General features: G+C 37.6%; 1 protein-coding gene across 3 annotated transcripts in view; it reads left to right on the top strand.

The window, feature by feature from the left end:
* The window catches only part of CCNYL1 (cyclin Y like 1), a 38510-nt gene that overhangs the window by 3533 nt on the left and 10631 nt on the right, over positions 1 to 24346 (top strand). Inside the window, exons 2-9 of one of the 3 annotated variants that reach the window (XM_036422249.2) lie at positions 4340 to 4414; positions 5947 to 5981; positions 9986 to 10086; positions 13129 to 13164; positions 15957 to 16008; positions 17072 to 17191; positions 19630 to 19796; positions 23501 to 23663. In XM_036422249.2, the coding sequence (XP_036278142.1) occupies positions 4340 to 4414; positions 5947 to 5981; positions 9986 to 10086; positions 13129 to 13164; positions 15957 to 16008; positions 17072 to 17191; positions 19630 to 19796; positions 23501 to 23663 (749 nt within the window). The remainder of the gene's footprint in view (positions 1 to 4339; positions 4415 to 5946; positions 5982 to 9985; positions 10087 to 13128; positions 13165 to 15956; positions 16009 to 17071; positions 17192 to 19629; positions 19797 to 23500; positions 23664 to 24346) is intronic. The other 2 variants (XM_036422250.2, XM_036422251.2) reach the window with 2 other exon arrangements.

The raw sequence follows: 24346 nt of genomic DNA, 5'->3' as shown, positions 1-24346 counted from the left end.
CAATAGTAACATTGCATAATGTGAAATAAAATTGAGGTAAATTGCAACTCATAAATAAAGCCTGCGACACTAAGCAAAGTGCTTTTTAGACATACAAAAAAAAAAAAAAGAAAGATGCATTTCTCTGTATGAAGTGTCACATCTTGGTCACTAAAACATGGATTGACGATTATAACAAAGTAAGACTGAGAACCAAGGTAGAGGCAGCTAAAGAAGTTGTTTGGAAGCCAGAGTTAAGGTTGTCAGAGGCTAGGAAATCAGAAGCAAGATTCAAAGAGGTGTAGACTGGGGGCCCAGGCGTGTGCTATATGCCCTTTTGTCCGTCATGCCAGTTCAAGGCCATTGAGTGGCCATTAACCGACAGAGGTGAGAAGTGTGGATTCGATTAAAATCACCAATATCTATGATCATTGTTAGACCCCAAATTTTTGTTTTTGGGCCATGAAACTAATATAATGGATAGTAAATGCAATGTGTAGTATAGGGATGATAGAGCACTTCAATAAATGCAGAAAACCTTAAGTAAACAGGTATCAGCTGTAGGCCCAGAAATTGCTGACATTTCTATTTAATTGGAATATATTGACATCACAGTCTTTCTGAAATATGCTGCCTCTGTCAAGTAATTCCTTGGTCACCATCCTCATATTTTGAAAAGGAAAAACAATTGGCAGTTAACAATTGCAGAACTTTAGTACTGTTAGCCTTTAGTAATGCATTTTATTTATTTTAAGGTTGCTTAAATCTTCATATTTTTAACATCTGTGCAACTGAAATGGATCTTAAAATTGATAGAATCTTAGGTTAAGGGGGAAAGCAGTATGCGATGTCAGTGGGGTTTTACATATTTCTTTCTTTAGGGAATATTTACATTGAGACCTTAATTTAATGTTTCAAAGTCATACTTTCCCTACATCAACCTATTATGTTGTCAAATTAAGTTGTGATTTAAATTGATAATACAAAAGTGATAGGTTTTTAGAATTTTAATCACAACCCCTAATCATGAGTCAATAATATTTCTTCGAAAACATTCTTAGAAGTGTCTAAAGAAATAATTTTGGGAAGGAGTCACATGTAAGAGGCACAGTAATTTCTTGTGTGTGCATGCTGAGGGGGCAGTCATGATTTGCTTAATAGTTTTCAGTCCTATCTTTGTGATAGTGAAAACAGTATAGTTTTGTTTATCAGTCTCCTTAGGCTCCAGGGAAAACAGTTAATGGAGAATACAGAAATACTGTGTGTGTATGAGTTTCTGTCTAAGGCTTAAATATCCTTTCTATTGAGTAGTGATGCAGTATTTGTTATTAGAAAAAAGTACAAGTTATATACAAACATTGTTTTAGGCTATAAACAAGATACTTCAGAAAAGTCTCGTGCGAATTGACAACATTAGGTCCCTAGTGGGTACAATACATACAGTACCATACATAAATGATAGGCAGCTCACCAAAGTGGAAATAGCACTGTTAACTGTGGCCAAACTGTAATCAGAGAAATGCAGATTAGAGAGAGCCTGAGGTTCCTCATTCACGTCATTAGGATTTTTTTTCTTCACGTATCCAATGCTGGAGTGGGACTAAAACTGGTATGATTGGTGGCATTATACTCCAATATGCCGCCGCCCTTTTTAGAAACAGCTTAGTGTTATATATTGAGCCATGAAACTGACTAATCTTTTGGTCTAGTCATCTTATTTTGAAGATCTCAGTATGTCAGATTGACTGTGGTGGTGTCACTGTGCTGTGTTCAAGTCACATTACTATAATTGTCCGATTTTATTATTCTTGATCTCTTTCTATGGCTCATTTGTAAATTAGATGATCGTAGGTATGTATGTATAGGAAAAACATCGTGCGTGTGAGAGAGAGAGAGAGAGTGTGTGTGTGTGTGTGTGTGTTTAAGCCTCCTCCTCCTTTGATTATGGTACTTTTCTTGGACTTCCCATTAAAAATTTTAGGCCTTGGCCAGGTAGCTCAGTATCATCCCAATATATGCCAAGGTTACCAGTGTTCAATCCCCAGTCAGGGCACATACAAAAATTAAACAAAGAATGCATAAAGTATAAGTGGAACAACAAATTGAGGTCATTGACTCCCTCTCTCTCTCTCTCTCTCTCTCTCTCTCTCTCTCTCTCTCTCTCTCTTTCCCCCTTCTCTCCCTCCCTTCTCCTCTTTCTCCCTTTTTCTGTCCCTTTCCCCCTTCTCTTGCTCTAAAATCCATCAATCACTAAATTATTTTTTAAAATATATTTTTACTGATTTCAGAGAGGAAGGTAGAGGGAGCGATAGAAACATCCATGATGAGAGAGAATCATAGATCGCCTGCCTTCTGCACATCCCACATTAGGGACCTAGCCTGCAACCGGGGCAAGTGCCCAGCCAGGAATCGAACCTGGGACCCTTTAGTCTAGGGGTGTTGAACTCAATCAGAGAAGGGGCCAAAATCTAAAATCCAGCCTAAATCGCGGGCCGAATGGTTTACTGAACAGTCATAAACTGTCATTGTGATGGAAACGCAGCGGAGCCCAGTGATGACAGCGCGGTGCGGGCCACATTGCAAGGCCTGGCGGGACGGATTTGGCCCGCGGGCCTTGTGTTTGACACATGTGCTTTAGTCCAAGGGCCAGTGCGCTATCCACCTAGCCACACTGGTTAGGGCAATCAGTCATGCAATAGGCACTGATATGTGATGTGGCTACTTCCACAGACATTTCTGCTTATTTTTTAGATTGAGATGCAATATATTTACTTTATTTTTGGTAGGAATTAGTCTTGAATCCTTTCAGAAGCCTGAGGTTAGAGGCAGCTGTGGAAATCTCTGCCTGTCACTTTGTCAACTGAATAATTTATTTTCCAAGTAGCTAGCATTGTCTCATTTTTTAAATATGTGGGAAAAGGCCTTTAAAATAACTTTATGGGCCTTTTACAGAAAAATGTTGAATAGAAGTTCCAGAAGCAGTTTAATAAACTTGAAGGAATTTCCTTAAAAAACAAAGCAGTTGGTTTTAGCTCTATAAATTTCCAGTTTGGCAGTACCAATAAAATGGATGGTTCAGATTCCTGTTAAACCGGGAAGTCCCAAATTATGTTTGTGCAAGATTGTAACTGTATTCTTTGGAGGGTAAAGGGGTTCTAGTTACTAGGTAAATTTGTGAAATGCTGTTAGACATTGTTCATTATTGGACTGATTAGTTTTTAACATAGCAATGTGCATTTTGATTCCCTAAGTAACAGGGTTATAGGGTATTTAGATTTGACCACCAAACATCCTTTTAAAAAGTAGAACCGTTATTATGTGGTTAGAGAAATAGTGCCTTATCCATTCCTCTTACCAGGATGTTGATCCACTTTCTTATAAGATTGGTTAAGTGGTTGGACATTATTGAGTACCGTAGGGATTTATTTTTGTTTGTTTTAATGATAACTTTATTATTTTGTATGGTGGCAAACTTTGTTTAATGGAAATGTAAGTACCTTTTTTATATTCTTGCTGAAATAGATTATCCCACCTTGGTGCAAGGTGTACTGCAGGCACACCTGCACTTACATAGGTACAGCACAGTTTTGTGTGTTTTTTTTTTTTTACAAGCGCCCAATGACCAGCTCCAGAAAGCATTCGTATTGAAGCCCCAAGTAATTATGTGGCATAGAAGGAAGAAGTAAAACTTTTTAGCTTTGGAAATTGAGGGCAAAACGTTTAAAAATCATTTTATAAAGTATTAAAAATCACTATCATGAAAGTGTTCCTATTAATTAGAACATTGAACTTTTATGCTTTCCTTTTAAATCTGCCATAATGAATAGCCGCAAATAAACCACAGCTAACTAAATAAGTTCCTTTGTTGAATAGAGTTAGAATTAGAGTAAATGTCTAACAAAACAACTCACTTGGTTTTAGCACATTTAACATATTAGTTGGTATCTGTCAGTAACTAGCCACAGCGTGATTTGCTTCTTGAGACTGCCTGTTCCTGGAATGTGTTAACAATATCAGCATAAATGAGAGGACTATGTATTTTTAATGGATATGTAGGAAAAAAGCACATATGATTCATGTATAATAAAAGTTGTATATGATTCATGTAAAAGTTGCATAAATTATTTAGGTGCAAGTTTTTGAAAAAGTCTAAGACATAGCCTGGTTTTATTCCAATGTATAAGGAGATTCTATAATTTTTCATTTTTTCAGTAGAATTTTCATATTGTTGCCTTTACTAAAATTGGCTTGTTATCATCACTAACACTGTTAAAAGTGATTAATACTGATGTATAGCTCTTTTTAAAATCGTATGTTTTTCTACTCAACTAAATCATCATGTCTTTTTCTTTTTATACAGAGTTAGCTTTGGAATCAAACCCTTCTGACCATCCAAGGGCAAGCACAATTTTCTTGAATAAATCTCAAACGGATGGTAAGACAATATTTTTTTTCCTCTGAGAAGTTTGAAACTGTTTTTGTTTGCATATTAGAGAAAGTTCAGGGAGGAGAACTGATAGGCTGTTTACACATTTGCCACCTCTTTATCAACAGTCAATTGGCCACATGATTTAGATGTGGTCTGTTTCTCCAGACAGCTATGTCCTTTCCCCTTGCTCCAAAAGGCATGCATTTTAAAGATGAGTGATAGGATTTAGGTCCCAGTTAGGTTTTCATTTTGAACAAATGAAAAAAATCAGCTTATATATGGAGATTGAATTTGTGATTTTTGCCCTGCTTTATATAGGGCTCAACCAAATGATGCTATCTCACATCCAGATTCATGCTGCTAAGAACTTTTAAGTTATTCTGAATTTTCTCATCATAATGTAATATTGTGCCATGGTACAGCAGGGCAAACATAGCCCTCTAGGGTTGCCCAGAAGGTTAGCCTCATCCTACTAATTTTGGATGATCAGAACTGTAGGATTTTAACACTCCTGCTTGCTTGATTATACTCCTTTTATGTTATGTTAAATCTAGTTTACTTGCTTAAAAAGCCACTCAAGACCAGTTTTTTAGTTGACTCCCACAGCAGAAGTACAATAAATGAGGTTTCTATTTTGTTTGAAGTGATACAGCACAATAAAATATGGGGGTTTCTAACCTGCCTTTTCATGGTGTGTGTGTACTTTGCCTGCCTTGAGCCAATGATTTTTGGTTAGAATTGCTGTATTTCTCAATTTCTTCCAGAGCCATGGGCTGCTCACATGAGAGAAAGTGGCAATAGTGAAGGAAAAATGGTTCCATGCCCCTCTCTTCAGTCCTAAGAAATGTGTGTCTGTGATACCCGCTCTCAGTAAAGAAGGAGTGGGAAACAACACCCTCTTTGGAGCTCTTGTTCTCCTGGCCTTGGTTAGAGCAGATAGGTTGTGGGTGTTGTGATATGTTCAGTTAGGTTAGTACACATTTTTAAATTTAAATTTAAATAGGTTACTTCCCAATTGAGTCATGACATTTATTTTTTTAGTAAGGTATTTTAGTGGATTACCAATAACTGGTCCAGGATGCTCTGGGAGTGTTGGTGCAAATAGGGATTGGTGCCTGGCCAGAACTGGTTCTTAGAGCTGCCACTGTTAGATCCTGGTGATTCAACTAAGGTGGGAATAAGTGTAGAATTAGAACTACTACTGGGCAGTTGTTCAGACATGTAACAAGTAAAATTTATTAGCTGACTTTCTCACCTGGCCTGATTTGCTTTTTTCTTTGGTACATGGCAAGTCTCTCATTTGCACCTAATATAGAGTATCTGTTAGGTCAAAAAGTAAAACCAAGTTTTTAAATTTACTTTGTGGAGCTCATCTTGTCAGGTGATTTAAATTATTATTTTTGTTAAAAGTTATTTTTAAAATGGAATGGAATTTTGTCTCATTTTGTATATTAGTAATCTATCACATAATCAGCAACTTTTATTTTTCTATGGTATTTGTATCAGAATTGATCAGTTAATTTTTTTTTTATTCTTAGTGCGAGAAAAGAAGAAGAACAACTATGTAAACCATGTAAGTAAACAGTTGAAAAGTTAAGTAAGAAACTAACAGTTTGGAATAAAAATTGTGATGATTTCTAGAAAATATAATGGACCCAGTACCGTTAGTATGGACATCTCTTTGTAGATTTTATAAGTCTCTTTTGTTTTCATAATTATCAAATATGTAGCCAGGAAGTCTTTAGCTTAGTAACACTCATTTTTAAAGGGTTCTGGCATTTAACTTAAGTTTCAATAACATGGTTGTGGTTTAAATTTTTTGGCCTTAATTTTTAAATCTTTTTTTTTTAAAGTAACGGAAGTGTAATAGCTAAGTTAATTTTTAGCACTATTTATTGACTTCCTGCCATAACTTTCTCCACCATGATCTTATTTCCCTCTCTGTTCCCTCAGCATGTTACACTATTTTTATTAAACCAAAGAATCAGTGTTTACATTATTATGACTATACAATTTTTTTTTTTTTTTTTTTTTTTTACTATTGAGCTTTATAGTTCTCTGGCTGTGCCACTTACTTCGATAGCCTTCATTCTTTTTCTCAAGTATAACTGAAATCTAAGCACTTTTATACTTATCCAGGATAATCTAACCCCCCTCTTCCTAGCCAAGATTTCACATAGCCAAATGCAGTAAGTAGGCTGGATTTCCTGCTGCAAAAAAAGAAAACAAAACAAAATACCCCCCCCCCCCCCATACACACATTTTTTTGTAGCAGTTTGACAAAGATGACCATCAGACAGATATACTACATTTATGCTACATTATCTTAATACTTACTCATTTCTGAGTGTGTGGAATTAGTTTCCTGACTATATTCTCTTGCCTGTTTTCTAACAACGATTTTTCCTCCAAATGTTGTGACACCTACCTATCAAAAATATTTTCCATCTGTTTTACTTTTTCTTGGAAACAACCTTCCTTAGCTTTTATCATCTCACTCTGGTATAAACTGGTTTTCCCTAGACCTGCTCTGTGCCTGTCTTCCTGGCATATCTCCTTGAAGTCATCTGAGATCTCACATAACTGCAGTCTTTGTGTTGGATCCCTATGTCCTAGATCTGTGTTTCCCTCTGTCTTGTTATACTCCCTTGTTTTCTGGAGCACATTTCCATGGAAAGAGTACATGGGCAGAAGTTTTAGAGATCTGGCCTTTCTGACATGCCTCCTATTTGAAGTATAGAAGTCTAGGTTGCAACTAATTTTTGCAGTGCCAAACCATTTCTACTGTTATTTGTGGAGTTGCTCTTAAATCTGTTGACATTATGTGATACATTGCTTTCATAATTTTAATAATTTCTCCCCATCCTTTTGGAAGCTTTTATTTTTTAAAATATATATTTTATTGATTTTTTACAGAGAGGAAGAGAGAGGGATAGAGAGTTAGAAACATCGAAGAGAGAGAAACATCCATCAACTGCCTCCTGCACACCCCCTACTGGGGACGTGCCCACACCAAGGTACATGCCCTTGACCGGAATTGAACCTGGGACCTTTCAGTCCACAGGCTGACGCTCTTTTCACTGAGCCAAACTGGTCAGAGCTTTTTGGAAGCTTTTAGTACCTTCTCTGTTCCTGGAATTTTGAAACTTCATAGTAGTTTGGTATATACCTTTTCATTTTTTTTAAAAAAGTCCATTAAGCCTGCAGATCTTCACTTATAGCAGTGAATTTAAAAAATACATATTTTCTGTATTTTTTCTAGTATTTGGAACTGAAAACACTGGTCTAAGAGTTCCAACTCAGAAGTTCATCCAGTATTCCTGCATGAATTTCTAACTTTCCCTCCTATTTTCCATTTCTTCTTGTTCTACTTCCTAGAGATTTGTTTGACTTTATACTCCAATCTTTCTATTGAATTCTTTGTCTTGTCTTTTTAATTTAATTTATTGAGTTCTATTCTGTCATTTTTTTTATAGCATCAGTTTTTCCACCAATGCAATATTTTGTCTTTCTGAGGTTAAGAATTTTTTTTTAAAGTTTTCATTTGCTCCTTTATTTTGTCACTTCCATTAATTTCCTTCTTCCTGTTTTGATCTCTCTTGCTTGTTGGCTTTCTTCAGATGTGTGGTGGCCCCTGGCTGTATTTTAAGATGTAATTGGAAGCTCCAGGAGTGAGCAGGACTTCTGTTAACTGATAGTCCTTATTGCAGGATTTTGGGATCAAGCCTCTGAATTTGGAATGGGCCTTTGGTTCTGTCAGATACACTGGCTCTCTTATTCCTGTCCCAGCCACTCTCTTTAAGCACCAAGTTTGTGCTTCTGTTCTGTCATGTCAGTTAGCACTCCTTTATCTAGTCTTCAGCTTTAAAACATTAAAAATTACATGCTTTTTGACCTATATTGTGTATAACCTTTTTTTATGCCTTTAATTCTAATGAGAATCTTTGAAAGGAAGGGGGAGAGGAAATAGATTTGTTGTCAGTCCATCATGTTGAACTTAGATTTACACTTTAAATATAAGTTCTAGCCTGGCCAGTGTAAATCAGTGATTGAATGTCAATCCATGAACCAGAAGGTTACCAGTTCAGTTCATTGTCAGGACACATGCCTGTATTGTGGGTTTGATCCCCAGTAAGGAGTGTGCAGGAGACAGCCGATCGATGTTTATCCATCATCAATGTTTCTACCTCTATCCCTCTCATTTCCTTTCTTGCTAAAAAAATATAAAAAATTACTAAAAACATTTAAAAAATATAGATTCTAAGTTTAAAGTTAAAGTTTTAACTCAATATAATGATATTCAGAATGTTTTTCCTTTTTAAAAAATTTTCTTTATTGATTAAGCTATTACATATTTGACCTCATCCCCCCATTCCCATCCTAAATCCCTCCTCACACATGCCCCACCCCCCTGTTGTCTGTTAGGCTCATATGCATGCACACAAGTTCTTTGGTTGATCTCTCCTCCTTATTCCCCACCCTCCCCTACCTTCCCTCTGAGGTCCGACAGTCTAATCGATACTTCCCTGTCTCCAGGTCTGTTCTTGTCCATCAGCCTATGTTGTTCATTATTTTCCCTAGATGAGTGAGCTCATGTGATACCAAAAATACACTTACATGAACCGAAAATGAGACAAGCAATAATGGTTGTGCTGAGAGGCAAATGAATCAGTCTGTAGTGAGTTTCTTTCTGGGCCAGCAGTTCTTTTGAGTCCCAATTTCAATGTCAAACAGTTCCTTATGTGTACATGTCAGCCATGATATTTCAGTTCTGGATGGTGGATAAATGGGGTAATGAAGGTCTGACCTACTCTGGTTTGGTCCTGGGCAACCTGCAGCGATACACAGCTGCTGACTGCTAGTATAGCAAGGTGTCGTCAGCGTCTTCCATCTCAGCAAGTAGGGCAGCATGATAAAACTATTTTATATTGATACAAAGAAGGAAGGCTCATCTGAATTCGTTTTTTAAAATACAATAAAACCAAGAGAATTACAATTGTCGCTGTTCTGTAATAGTAGGAATGCTACTTTTACTTTCAACGACTTAATAATGCCTGGGATTAGTTATTGGCTTTAAGGAAGAGAATAGTCTAACATAGTAAAGGCTATTTCAGTATTTGATTATTGCTCTATTATTGGGCTTTTTACAAATCAATGGATAATTCCAAAATAAATGGATACTTCTAAAGTGTTTTGAAGATAGTTTATTCTCTAGAGGGCCTCAAAAAGTTCATTGTCACCTCTCCAGTACAACGGCAGATAAATTCTAATTTGTATTTGTAGTTAAGATTTACCCTCCAGTTGTAATTAACTTTAAATACTTTTTCAAACAATAGTTGAACTTCTTTGTACAATAATTTGTCTCAGAGTCTGTGCTCAGCAGCTGGAGGTAGGAGAAGAGACGAGTCCTCCTTCCCTGGAGAAGTTTACTTTTTAATGAGGGGGATTCCCTGTAAGCAGTTCATGGATATTAGAAGAATCTTAATGCTTAATTGTTTGACATTTTAACCAAGGAAAAACACACTTTTATAGGTTTAACTTACTGTGACATTTTCTTCTATTTCCCTTCCCCTTCAGGTATCTCCAGGGCACCTTACTAAAAAATATAGCTCATGCTCAACTATATTTCTAGATGACAGCACAGTCAGCCAGCCTAATCTTAGAACCACAGTACAATGGTGAGTACAACTAGGTTGCCAAGGGCTGAGTGACAGATCCCGTTATGCTAAAAGCATTCTAGCCACACATAACTTCAGTCACTTGATTGTCCTTTTTAGTGACCAGGTTAAGGAGCTGAAGCCAACTATATATTGATTTCAAGGACCTAAATATGAATTTCCAGCTTTTAACAGAGTGGATGGAAGAAAGGAAGGCCAATTAGCAAATAAGAAATCCCAGAAAAAGTACTTATCTTTACTTGATAACATTTCTGTTGTTAAGACATTATTGAACATAATTAAAAGGAGAGGTACTTTTTATTGGGTGTTTCTAGGAAAAAAAGTATTTCTTTATGAGCTATAAACCTAAAACTGAGTACTACTTTGGAAGCTACTCTTGGAAGGAGGAAGAGCCTGTCCCCTACTGGCACCAGAGTGTATGTGCATTTAAATTTAGTTGGATTTTGTCTGATTTTCCCCATTATACATTCCCCCTCCCCCGTACTATTTCTGTATAAAAATTCACTTCTCCTTCCTATCCCCCAAAGAGGGGCAAATGCATCAAATCAGTATATATCTCCAAGACCCTAAATCAATCAATGTATAAGAAAATCACAACAGAGAAAATGAGAAAGGTGAAGTTTTGGAAACATAGCCATAGTCAGGTTTATACTTAAGCAAACATGATGATGAAAACTTCATCGATTTCTGGGAGTACCACATAGTCCACGATTGGTGGAGATGCACTTTAAACATACTCTAATATGAACCTTTCAAGCATATTTAAAAAGGAACTAAACCAAAACAGGATATAGAGCTTCCTGACTCCCCACTGGAGCTGTCCAAGGAACATAACCAATGTCTCCTTGGAATATGAGTGTTTATTTTCCAGAACACCTTTGTTTGGAACATGCTTTCTCAAAATATTGACAACCCTCATCCCTAATTTTATTTTCCAGTCTTAAAAACGTAATTAGCTCAGAATTTTCATTTTGCTTCTGATGTACCAGCTTCTTTGCTAATTAACAGTATTTTTACTTTAATTAAAAATAGCAAGTTCACAATCATAATAATATAACTTTCTTCTCTTACATATAATAGTAGTTGAGATGAAATTGTGTTTCGGCAAAAACAGCCTCATCTCTCTCTAGAGTCCTGAGCTTTGGCACCTATTGAGTAATCACTGAATATTTTTATTCAGCCAAGACACTAAATCATGAGCAAGAAACTCGACTTTGGCTACGTTCTGTAGATTCTTTTGAATTAAAAGATTCTGATGTTACAGAGTAGTTTTAAAGATTAATCTTACTCAGACAAGTAGGTTTCATGCTTATTTCTCCAAATTAGTCTAATTTTTGAAAATACAATAAGTTTTAATTTGATCTCATTCAGTTTTGAAAATGATCATTCAGTATATTCACTATTGGTGAAATAAAAATTGACTGAGAAAATTATTAGAGCTACTTGGCTTTTAGGGATGATTTTGAAACATGTTTGTCATGGGATAGTAGCACATTATTCTCAGTGGGGTGGGTGAGCCTTATTAGAATAGAATCACTTATGCAACTTTTTCCCAAAATCTATGTTTCTAAAGCATGCATCTTTCTTGACTCCCTCAACACACACTCACTCTACAAGCCTTTTGATAAGCTGAGGACGGCTGTGAGGCATGATTATATGAACAAAAGCATCCAGGGTGATTCTGATTATTTATTTTTTCCATCACTATCTCCTCTAGGCCCTCTTCCCCCTCCTCCCATCCCTTTCACCCTGTAACCAGTAGGGTATTTGGCATGCTTATATGAACAAAAGTATCCAGGATGATTCTGATCTTAACCCTGATTTACATGTTCCCAGACTTTGATGCAGATTGCAATCACCGGGGAGCTTTAAAAAGCATCCCCAGCCATTTAAATCAGAACATGAGAGGTAGAAACAGCAGTTTTTAAGGCTCCTCAGATGATCCCAGTGTACAGCTAAGCTTGGGAACCTCTGCCTGGTTAGCCTGGAGGGGAAAGAACCGCTTCTAGTTATTTGTGGGACCTTGAGCAAGTCAGTTGTAAGCCTTGGTTTCCTTCTGTCAAATGGGTTGTTGAAGTAAATGTTATCTAAGGTTCAGTGGTCACTTTTAGCTTTGAAATTTTATACTTTGAATTCTGTGCTTTTTCAAATCAATTTGAAGATGAAACTGAAGCACTATAGAAGTATCCATCTTTGATGCTAACAATGGTATGGGCCTTTTTTACAAGTGCTAATATTATATCGACCTAGTTATAAAATTCAGATTTGCCTTCCCTCAATTATTTTGAGCTTCATTTTAGACACTTGAGGACAAAGAGGAGAAGCATATAACTTAACCAGGAAAACCCCTTTGGTGTGTGGTACACAATATCTTTGAATAGCATACAGTTATTCAGTTAGGAATACAGCAACTTACATGTTATATCTGAGGATTTACATCTCAGTATTTCATTTAGGCTAACTTGGAAGTAACTTATTAAATGTTACACTGTAGTATTATACTGCATTGTTAGCACTGCTTATTTCAGGATAGACTGTTTACTTTGTGGGTTCTTATATTTGCTCTTAGATTTTATTTGACATAGAGCATGTTATTTTCCTTTACAGAATGATGGAAATGGGTGGGGAGGGGTATAGTGAACTAAATTAACTGAAATGCAGAGCCTAACGGCCTTCTTTAAAAAGCACAAAAAACTATTATATAGCTTACACTGAAGCATGTGCACAAATGTAACTTGTACAGAATGAAGGGTTCTGTGGGTGAAAGGGCAAATGATGGGTAATATGTAATAACATATATTATAATAATCAACCCAAACATGTCTTCTAACAGCATATTACTTAGCATTTTGGTTTTCCCATTTTTGCTAAAAACCAAAGAACTAAAACAAAGGGAAAAGTACCCATATGATACTGTTCTGAATGAGGATTTCAAGGCCACTGGGCAGCTGGGAAGGTCTTCCCCCACCCTAACCCCTTTTTAAAAATGTGTTTATACCTAACATATTAAAATCAATTCTTACAATTTTCTTCCCTCCACAGTGTGACGTTAGCAATATATTACCACATAAAGAACAGGTGAGTTTAAAAACCCGTCTCATTATTCTAGCAGTAAATTTATAAGCTATCAGGTTTAGTGTTAGGTAACAACTATAGACATTATTGGAGTGAACTGTAGAGTGCTTCATTACATTATTGGAGTGAATCATTTGTTTTTGTCTCAGGACTCTTTAACGGTTAAATTATTGTGAATCCCAAAGAGTATTTGTTTGTATTAGAAATTAAAATTGAGAATTTAAAAATAAGTCCATGGTGTGTTAAAACAGGATTTTTGTAGCACTCTTGAAATTTTGAATTAGATACTTTTTGTGCATAAGAGGATATTTAGCAGCATCCCTAGCCGCTCTATGCCTTCTGCTCAATAGATGCCAATACAGCCTCTCCTCAGTGTGACACCAGAAACATCTCTCCATCCATGACCCAATGTCCCCTGGGGACAAAATCACCCGATTGAGGACCACTGTATTAACATAATTATTGTTTACAACAGAAAAATGGACTGGAAAGGGTGTCATTTATTTACATTTTTGAAAATCTCAATGTCTGGTTTAATAGAAGACAGTGATTTTCATGTATGCTCTGTCTTCAATCATTTGTTTTGAAAAACCAACATGAAGACCCAGTCTCTTGTAGTTATATAGCTACAAAATTGTGTATGTCTAAAGCCTTCAAATAATTGTGGATATTCTTTGATACCATGCCAAAAGTCCATAAGTGCTGGACTAATTCCATTAGTTACAATGGAATTTAAAATTATATCCACAAACTTATAGTAAGTAATTGGTTAAATTAGTACCCATTGATCTATCTTGTATGTTTAATGAATGTTTTATTTGCACACGATTTTATTATAATATTATGTGTTGGTCATTTGGAAAGTATTGGTTCACATTTCTTTATAAAGGGCAAAAGCTCAATTTTGTTAGTATCACCACCAATCTTAAGTATTGAAAAGCTGTCAAGCTCACAAAAGAAGGTACTTATTTTCCCAAATCCTGACTTTTAGCTTAAGTGCTTGAATTGTGTCATTGGCAACAAACATACAAATTATTTTCCTTGAAGTGCCAGGCTCATTTTTTGTTTTTGAGAGAATGACAGTTGTACTATCAAATAAAGATGTTATTCTATTAAAAAAAAAAATAAGGCTTCTTTAGCTCACAACTAAGAAGTGCTTTTCCTTAACACAACCACATTTTATAATGCAGAAATGCTTAATGCATACTTTCTATTTATTCAGAATTTAAGAAGAATGATCAAAGTTCAATAACTATCAATTTTTACTTCTTTATCAAGGATGTTTTAAGCAAAGCAGTTTTTTGTTTTTTTTTTTTTTTTTCAACTCCAAGAGGCAGTGAAGAATAGAATGCCTATAAGTATAGTGTGGTTCTACGACCTTGATTCATACTCAGAAATCAGTTTTACTAACTTTTGCTTTTATACAATCACTAAAGGCCTGGTGCATGAATTCGTGCACATTGAAAGGAAATTAATCAAAAGGTGGCTGGCAGGGCAGGACTGGGCAAGATAGCTGGACCTCCCTGGAGCTAACTTCCCACGGTTCCTCTGCAGAGTGAGCAGGATCCCTCCGACAATGGGGTCCCTTGGCCTGGCCTGCAGGGATTAGGCCGAAACCGGCAGTCTGACATCCTCCGAGGGGTCCTGGAGTGCAAGAGGGCACTCTGCCAAGGTGCTGTCACTCAGCAGCTTCTGCATTGCGTGTCTGCTTCCTGGTGGTCAGTGCACACATAGCTACTGGCTGGTCACTTACCTTTTTATGTATATAGATAGAAGATTGCAAATGTCAGGAAAAAGACAGGCACTGCCTTAATTTTTCTATAAAAATGGTTTTGACCTTCTGGGCTTCCTGAGGAGGAAAGGTTCTAAGGGAACCCCAGAGGCCTACAGAATATACTTGGAGCACCACTCTTTAAATGAGCAGAGTATTGGTGTGGTGAACATTTAAATCAAAAGACTAGTCACTTTTAAAATAAAAAGGCAAGTTTTAACTTAAACTATTTAAAAGGGACAAGAATAAATACATAATAACAATCCTATATAATAAAAGCCTAATATGCTAGTGTCTGACTGTTTGTTCAACCGTTCAACCAGTTGCCATGACATGCTCTGACCACCAGGAGGCAAATGCTACTACTGGTAGGTTAGCTTGCTGCTGGGGTCCAGCCGATTGGGACTGGGTGAGACAGAAGGGACATGCCCTGGAGCCCTCCTGTGCTCCTCCCTGGCCCCCATCATGCACTGGTGGGGTCCCTCGGCCTGGCCTGCACCCTCTTGCAATCCAGGACCCCTTGGGGGATATCAGAGAGCCCAATCCCCACAGGTCAGACTGAGGGGACCCCACTGGTGCATGAATCCATGCACCAGGCCTCTAGTATAATAAAAGAAACTAATGAGAGGAAAAGAAATGGAATAACATGAATCTCATATTCACATGAATTAAAATTCAAAGGACATTATTGTCTACTATTACCGCTTTATAAAATGTCCATATGTATTCCATCGTGAAGTCAGAAGAGTGCAAATGTGTTTAGTTCACTAGCATTGCCGTTAGGGAGGGTCAGTGCTTATTAAGACAACTCCAGCTGGCCATCATAGAAATGTTCCCACAGAATTTGATATGCTGAGTAAAGAGATCAGGAAATCCTCTTCTGGAATCCCAGAGGAGAATTTGTAAAACTGCTTTTATCGAAGGTTAAGCTTCTCCCTCTACCCATCTCTACTCCCAGCAGTTGTGTTGCTAAGATATTATCAATTTCTGAATTAGTTTTTAAAAAAACATTCTTATTTTTTAGAGATGCAAATAGATCCTTGGATATTTTCGATGAGAGATCACATCCACTCACAGTAAGTCAGTTTTATATTGAAGTTATATTTTTCTCTCATCCAGCTGTGTTTATTTCATACCAGTTTGCTTTGAAATTAATTACTAAACGAAAATTACTCCCAGGTTGAAGTCAAAGTCATCTTTTAAATCCTTTTCCCCATCCCATGTATCTAATTATTTTACAAAAGAAGTGTTTTATAAGGGATATGTCAGCAAGTACTGAGTTGCAGCTTTGTATAATTAGTGAGCTAAGATAAGTAAATGAATAAAAAACACCCAAAGTTTATCTTTGTAAAAGATAATTTTCAGTAGCATCAAACAATATAAATATTTGTAAATAAACTTAATAGAGATGTTAACATCTCTGAAGAAAATTAAATAACTATTTAAATCTTAAGTTAATTAAAACAAATACTTTCAATTTCACTACTTCAGATGCTCTACAGCAGTATGTGGCTGGTGACAACTGTATAAGGCAGTATAACCTTGGACCTGGTGGTTACAGGAAACAAAATTATTTTCAGAGTTGATTGCAGAGAAGCATGACATGGTGATCAAGACTTTTGAACCTAAAAATAACATACATTTAAATAAAATTCTGTAGCAGGAAGGTAAAAGGAACACAAATTATTCGAGGTTGTGCCTATATTTTCCTTTAATGAATGGTGGTAGTCAGTATTGAATCACTATTATTTTTTAAGATCCCATTGTTTATATTTAAATTACTAAAAGATGGCATGCCTTAGCTGGTTTGGCTTAAATTAAGCCTGTGAACTGAAGGGTCCTGGGTTCAAGTTTGGTCAAGGGCACATGCCTGGGTTGTAGGCTTGATCCCCTGTTTGGGGTATGCAGTAGGAAACCAATCAGTGATTCTCTCTCCTCATTGATGTTTTTCTCTCTTCTCTCTATCCCTCTCTCTCAGAAATAAAAAAATATATATATTTAAAAAAATAAAAAGACATGTCACCCAATAAAAATGTTATTTTAAGGGACATGTGGGCACAAGTAGAAGACTGCTATCATAAGAGGTTTTAGGTATTTTTCTTCCCTGGTTACTTATATTGCATTTTTTTCTCCTTTCAGAGAGAAACAGTTCCAGAAGAATATTTTAGGCATGATCCTGAACACAAATTTATTTACAGATTTGTTCGGACTCTTTTCAGTGCTGCACAGCTAACAGCTGAATGTGCTATAGTGACTTTGGTAAGACAGTTTTTCTTTCAGAAAGCATTTTTTTTCTGTTTTGTACACAGGGTGTGGTTCTGTTTTTTAAATAAAAGTAGGTTCTTGAAATGATTATCAAGACTTTATTAAGAGAAAGCTATCAAAGGAAGTAAAATACACACATTCAAGCTAAATAGTCATGATTTAAAATGTTGCCATTGCTTTTCTCATCACAAACAATTCCTATTAAAAGCAGCAGGAGAAATTTACATCCCCCCTCCACACCTCAGGAGACACACACGTGCAGTGCACACACTTGCACACATACAAGGTGTGCTGGTGGGTAGGATGGGGCAATACAAACCATCTGGTCCCCAAGCTGTAACTTAGGAATCAGTGTAGGTCTAAGCTGAGCCCAGGTTGTATGACCCAGGCAGTTCTAATGTGTCCTGCTTGAAAACTATAGCTTTAAATTCTCTGTTCCTTGGATGATGGGTGTTAACCTATCCCTGCTGTCCTCTTGTGCCTGCCTTTGAAGTCACCCAGGATTATAGTGCCAGTAGTACCTGAAAAGGCTTTGCTAGTTGCCTGCTAAGCTACAGCTGTGTGAGGACCTGGGTGTCATCGATACAGAATTCCTATGGTAAGATTCTATCATTCGGAGTAAGTCCTGTTCTACTGAGAAGTGGTTAGAGTGATATTACCCCTTCCTACAGCAAACCCAAAGGGAAGAGTCACATCATGGTCTGGAAGGAAAGAAGACGTAGGTCAAGGCCTCTTCTTTTAGGGCCCTGTTAAATGTTAGTGAGGCCTGGGTCAGACATACGCCTCTTCATGGAGCTGTCAACTGTTCGGAGTGCATAGCACGTGCTGGAGATCGGCAGGAGCGGTGCTTCCGTATAGAGAACTAGGTAATACAGGAGGGAGAGCGTCTGGGCTAGAAGGCGAGGGGAGTTCTCTTTAGACACGTTAAGCTGGATGCACCTGTGAGACAGCGGGGTGGCAGTGTGTAGTGGTCATTTGAATATATGGAATTAGAGCATGAATCTGAGCTATAAGTAGGGAATTGAGAGTAGCTGTCCAAATGCAGAGAAAGCATTAGCAGTCAGAGGATTCTTCAAAAAGGTCATTTTGGGAACAGTGTTCTGCAGACGTGGGATGGGGTGGATTTCACTGATAAAAGAGTTAGCCTCAGTGAGAAGGGAAATGTCTACTTCCACTGACATAGGAGGGCAAGTTTGTGAATGAATGAATAATGGCACTTCCAAGTCTGTCAGTAAAGATGACAGGAAGTTGAGAGAATGCCAGTATTGTGGAAGTGCCTCTGATACTTTCTATAAAGTAGCATTGAACCTTGCAAGGAGATTCGTTCTTAGAGTGCTGAGTTTTGGGGAATAAGTACAGAATTTCACTAAGAAAATAGTTCAGTAACTATTTGTTTTTGAAAAACACAGTTGAGTTTGGAGAACATTGGAAAATCTGAGCTCTCAATCTGATAACTTTCAGACAGTACACATTCTTTAAAATTGGACTTTTTTCTTTTTGTCAAACAGCATATATACTCTTCTGCAGAGCAACCTTTGAGGTAACAACAAATCACAGCCTACCTCTATAATCTTTACTTAGCTGTTAATTTCTCTGCGTTCTTTGTAGAACAGCCATATAATGCACGAAAAAGAAATAAGCTACTTGGCAAGTTTAGGAGTACCAGGGATACAGAGGCTGGCAGCTCTGTTACCACCTGGAATCCAACAGAATTGACACTAAGTTTCTGATTATGTAAGACAGAGATGAATTTCACAAAATGATCTTGGAGATGTGAGCACTGGGGGATAAAAGAAGGACTGTCCTTTATATGCATGCGTGTTCCTTATAAAGGGCACTAAAATGGGAAGATCTGACAGTTGTACAGTCCAGCCTTAAGCACACCTGCTTGTACCGCCTGTCCTGCTGCACCACACAGCAGCCACTGGGAGGCTCCATTGACCCAGTTTTTATTTTCAGCTTGTGCCACAAAAGGACTAGTTACTGTGAAAAGATCTAAATGTGCTCAGTATTATTAGGAATTCACGTGTTCAAGTATTTTTAAAATCACCATATAACTACCAGCAGGTAGGAAACATTGTATGTGGTAGACACTCCAGTATTTATTGGACAACTTAAATCTATACTGGGCCTATATGTGCTGTCCTTCACAAGTGGAAAAGTAATATACACTGCATTTCTTCAGGATGACTAAGATGTACATTCAATCCTGTGACCAAAAATTGAGCTGGAAATTCACATAGGCAAAGTAAGCAACAGAAGTATCTGATTTGCAACTGTGACTTGGCTTCTAGTTTTGGCTGGCCAAGCAGCTTCTGAAGAACCTAAGAATAAAAGACATGTTAAAAAATAGATGAAATCTGTCATTCTAAGACTTGTTATCACACCACTTACACTGATCTGAAATCAAAGACAGTGCTCTACTTTTGCAGGTTTACTTAGAAAGACTTTTAACTTATGCTGAGATTGACATTTGTCCCACGAACTGGAAGAGAATTGTTTTGGGAGCCGTTCTTCTTGCCTCCAAGGTTTGGGATGACCAGGCTGTATGGAATGTAGACTACTGCCAGATCCTCAAGGACATTACCGTTGAGGACATGTGAGTTCCTAAGGTTTTGGTGAATTTTCTAACCAGTTTTCAGTACCTCATTTGCTCCCACAAAGTTTATATGTTAAGAATTATTTGTAAAGGTTACTTTGTGCAGAGAACTGAAAGAGGCATAAAATTATATACTTTTTTCTGTCTATACCTTTGGTATAATAATTCATATTTCTCATTATTTACTAGGTCTTGATGTGCTATTGTATTATAGTAATATATATATATGCAAAGTGTCCCCTCAGGAGTTCTACTGGGAGACCAGGAGTTCGTCACTCACTATGACATGCACTAACCACAGGGAGCAGCGTGAAATTAAGGAAGGCCCAGGCCAGCAGCTGGGGAAGGGAGGCCCTGGCTGGCCCTGATCGCTGCCCATGCCTAGAGACCCTACCAGTGCATGAATTTTGTGCACCAGGCCTCTAGTCTGTTTGATAATTATGTCTCTAGTGGTTTTTGACAAACATTCTATAAGCTCACTACCAGAACAATAGTATAGTAAATCACTGTGACTTTCTTAAAGCCACCTATTGGATCCAGTCCATTTAAAAAAATATATTTTTTATTGATTTTTCACAGAGAGGAAGGGAGAGGGATAGAACGTTAGAAACATCAATGAGAGAGAAACATCGATGAGAGAGAAGCATTGATCAGCTGCCTCCTGCGTACCCCGCACTTGGGATGTGCCTGCAACCAAGGTACATGCCCTTGACGGAATTGAACCTGGGACCTTTCAGTCCGTAGGCCGATGCTCTATCCACTGAGCCAAACCGGTTTCGGCTAGATCCAGTCCATTTTTAAGGGGTATACATCTGACCCTTGAAAAAAATGCTTGGCCACTGTTAATGCCTTATGGCCACTAGACTATTGAGAGGTGATGGCTTAAACCCGAGTCACACTCTGATATTTGCTTTAAGTGGTCTTTGCCTCCTTTTATCTGAAGTTCAGTTGTTAAACTGTGGAAAATTAGCTGTATATAAAGGCTTCATCGCTGTGCTCTTGTCTGCCCTTTTAAGAGGATGGCAAGTGTTTAAAAATAGGTCTGATGAGTTAGGAAACTCCTACCTCTCAGTCGGTTGGCAAAGCATCCCTGGGCACCACCTAGCGCCCATGCCATTTGAAAGTTTTCTGCGGCACTCAGCAACCACAGCAGTGCATTGTGGGGGGCTGTAGGTAACCCTGAGGGCGTGCTCCTCAGAGATGGCATGCTAGCATGAGAGTGAAACACTAAACTTACCATGGCCATCTGATCTGGCCACATTGAAGGGCTCTGAGGTTGGTAGGCAGGATGCACCAAAGACATACTTCCAGCAGACTGCCGACTGCCCACCTGACAGTGAGAATGTCTTTCTTTGTGGGTGGCATTTAGGAAAATGTGAAAGAACTCCTCTTAATAATATTGAACAGCATAAGAAGAGCAAGATTGTAGCAGGCAGAGGCAAGAGTTTGTTTTTGTTGCTTTTGCTTATTACTCCAGATAAGACTCATTCAGAATCACCAGAGTTCTTTTTACAACTGAATTGAGGATACTTGTGACCAAGAGGAGGGACCCCAGTGGTTGTCAGTATCTGTCAAAGTGGCTTTTGGGGTAAATGCCCACTTTGATAGTAGTGTACACTTAGTAGTTTTGGTGATATTGCTGGTAGCCTTTTTCGCAAATAGTGGCAAACAATGAATTTGAAACAAATGGGAATACTTTAAGAAGTTGCAGAAGCTCAAGTGACTTCGATCATCATTGTCATGAGTCTTCAAACTGGCCCCTTGAAGGATGGAGAATTTGTGATCATGAACACTAGCTCTGCCATGACGACGACAGCTGAACTAGTCTCAAAAGCTGTACCTCAGCTTCTGGGGCTCTGGCTCTGGTTATAACAGAACACACAGGCAATGTGTGGGTTTTCATGGGCGCGAGCCACAGAGGCGATGGTGGCAGGTCCAGCTACCCGGTGACTAGTAGTAAACAATCCTTTTTGTATATGAACAGAAACACGAGGAGCTGTGTTTATAACAGGCTGCTTTTCTTTATGATCTTTGAAAAGGGAAGGCATTAATTACAACAGTGTTCAGTATACACTGGTTTCATCCCCCTGCTGTTGACTACTATTTGTAATGATCTTATTTTGAGTCTAAATTGAAAAATTGGTATCTCTGCTTTTTCTTCAACTTTCCAACATCTATGTGTCTTTTTAAAAATATATTTCCCTTCAAAAGAATAAGTTAAACTGAGCAGCTGCTATTCAGAAAATTTGCTGTGCTTGTAAATGGTGTGCTATTCAACCATCTAGCCATTGAAAAGACAACAAAAAACCATCAGAAGTTGCATATTCTGTAGGCATAATGCTTTTCTTCCATCATTAAACCTCTATTAATAGACATTTTAATCCTATGAAGTACTGTATTTCAACACAATTAAAAGGTATTAGTGGAGAAAATATAAAAGGGATACTGAAGTGCATTTATTCCTGTAGTAAATTAAGTCCTGATTATCTGATTATCAAAACATTATCTAATTTACATTTCTATAGGCTTATGGCTATATGAATAGGAAATTAATTTTGGAATTAGGTTCAGTCAGGTTGAAAGTTCACCAAATGAGAAAACCCCATCTTTGCCCATATTCTGACTGCTCTCCATACAGGAGAACATCAAGCCTTCATTGACCTGTCCAATGGATAAACTATTAAAGCTTTAAAAAAATGTATATTAAAAAATAAGTCTCATTTATTTTTATATATTTAACTCTATCAAGGGATTTCTGTAGTAGTATTACTTGCTCTAATTTTATATTTAAACACTTGGCAGGGGATGGCAGTATGGTCACATAGCACAGGACTGCTCCCAGCTTCCTTCCACACTTGATTGAGCTCACCCTGTGGTGCTGGGTGCTGAGCATTCCCAGCGTGGGAGAAACAGGTTGGAGTTGGAGTCCAGTGCTCTGTCAGGGTTCATATCGCAGAGTGGGTTTAGTCCAGCCAAGACATCTATCGGTCATCTTTCTGCCATCCAGTTTAAAAAGTGCATCCTAACTGTCATAGTGGCAGTTGCTCACCCATAAGATGAAGGTGAACAAAAACTTGAATTATGCCCTCTGACATTAGCCCCACACACTGGGGTAGGGGGGCAGCTTTCCTATCGAATGTGGCTTATTTTATTTATTTATTTACTTGAGATGAATTCTTGCTGCTTCAAGAGTTTCCCCCTCAGGGATAATAGCCGTGGCTCTCGATGCATCCATTTGTTGCCGTGGTGATGTGCCCACTCCTTTTGTTGGCGCCTCTCTACTTCAATAAGTCCCTTCCTGTTATCGGCCTGGTGAAAATGTCTGCAAGTTCTTCAGAGCTAATAAACAGCGTACATCATTCCTTTCATCTGAGCACTATAGTGGGGCCTGGTGAGGGAGCGGGGAGCAGAAGGCGTACAGCTGAACTAATGGAACTCTGAAGAATGAGCCCGAGTCAGCAGCACAAGTGCACAGAGGACCATCACCTCTTCCCGCTTGTCCCGAACCCAGAATGCTGGGGTGCCGGAAAGACTACAAACAGCGGTACCTTGTTTGAACAGTAGTGTATTAATTCAGCATGTAGCCTTTACTTGTTTCAAAAACAGAATTTAGAGCCATCCTAGTAGCTCACAATGATGTTTTTGAAGATAGTAGTCCAATTGACTAAAATTGTCCTGTGTTGGTTTTGTCTCCTCCCCCCCAGGAATGAGATGGAAAGGCATTTTTTAGAGCTACTTCAGTTTAATATTAATGTTCCTGCCAGTGTTTATGCCAAATACTACTTTGACCTCCGCTCCTTAGCTGATGACAACGACCTGCCTTTTGTATTTGCCCCTCTTAGCAGAGAAAGAGCCCAAAACCTAGAGGTAAGGCTGTGGAATCACCAAGTGGGGTTTCGGTCAGTTACCAAAGCTATCTGTAGATAAATCATATTAAGCAGTGATTAGGAAAATGAAAAGCTTTTTTAAGTTAACAAATTGAAGAAGAGCTTATTAACCCTTTCACATCATATATCTTATGGTTTCTACAAGACTCCCACATTAAAAAAAATTATAGATCTCTTCTGTGACCATAATTCAGAATGTTTTAAATCACATTTAATCTGTTAGTTTTCCATTTGAATTTTTACCCTTCCTTATAAGGTTAATTCAGTTTGAAAATTCATGTCATATATATATATATATATATATATATATATATATATATATATATATATATCATGGTTCAGTCCCATGAGTTTATTAGTACTAGTGGCTAACCTGGGAGACATATACTTACAATGTATAATGTGTGTTTCAAATATTGGGTGTAGAAAGTACATGGGTTTTTAATGGAAATGGTAAATTACATGGTTGCAAAGTAATATTTATAGCTTATGACTTTTGGTTAGTATACAACAAAATTATTCACAACTGAAATGGACTCTTTTAAAACGGTGGTACCTGGGAGGTACTTTAGAAAAAGACATTTTTCTACTATAATTAATGTGCAAGTGACATAGTTCCTTATGGTGCTTCAGTCATTAGACCTTCCCTACCTTCTTATAAAA

The sequence above is a fragment of the Pipistrellus kuhlii genome, unplaced genomic scaffold (genome assembly GCF_014108245.1).
Source record: "Pipistrellus kuhlii isolate mPipKuh1 unplaced genomic scaffold, mPipKuh1.p scaffold_m20_p_7, whole genome shotgun sequence".
In the NCBI taxonomy this organism is placed as follows: Eukaryota; Metazoa; Chordata; class Mammalia; order Chiroptera; family Vespertilionidae; genus Pipistrellus; species Pipistrellus kuhlii.
Note: the sequence above shows the minus strand (reverse complement) of the source record. Positions and strands in the feature narration are given on the sequence as shown.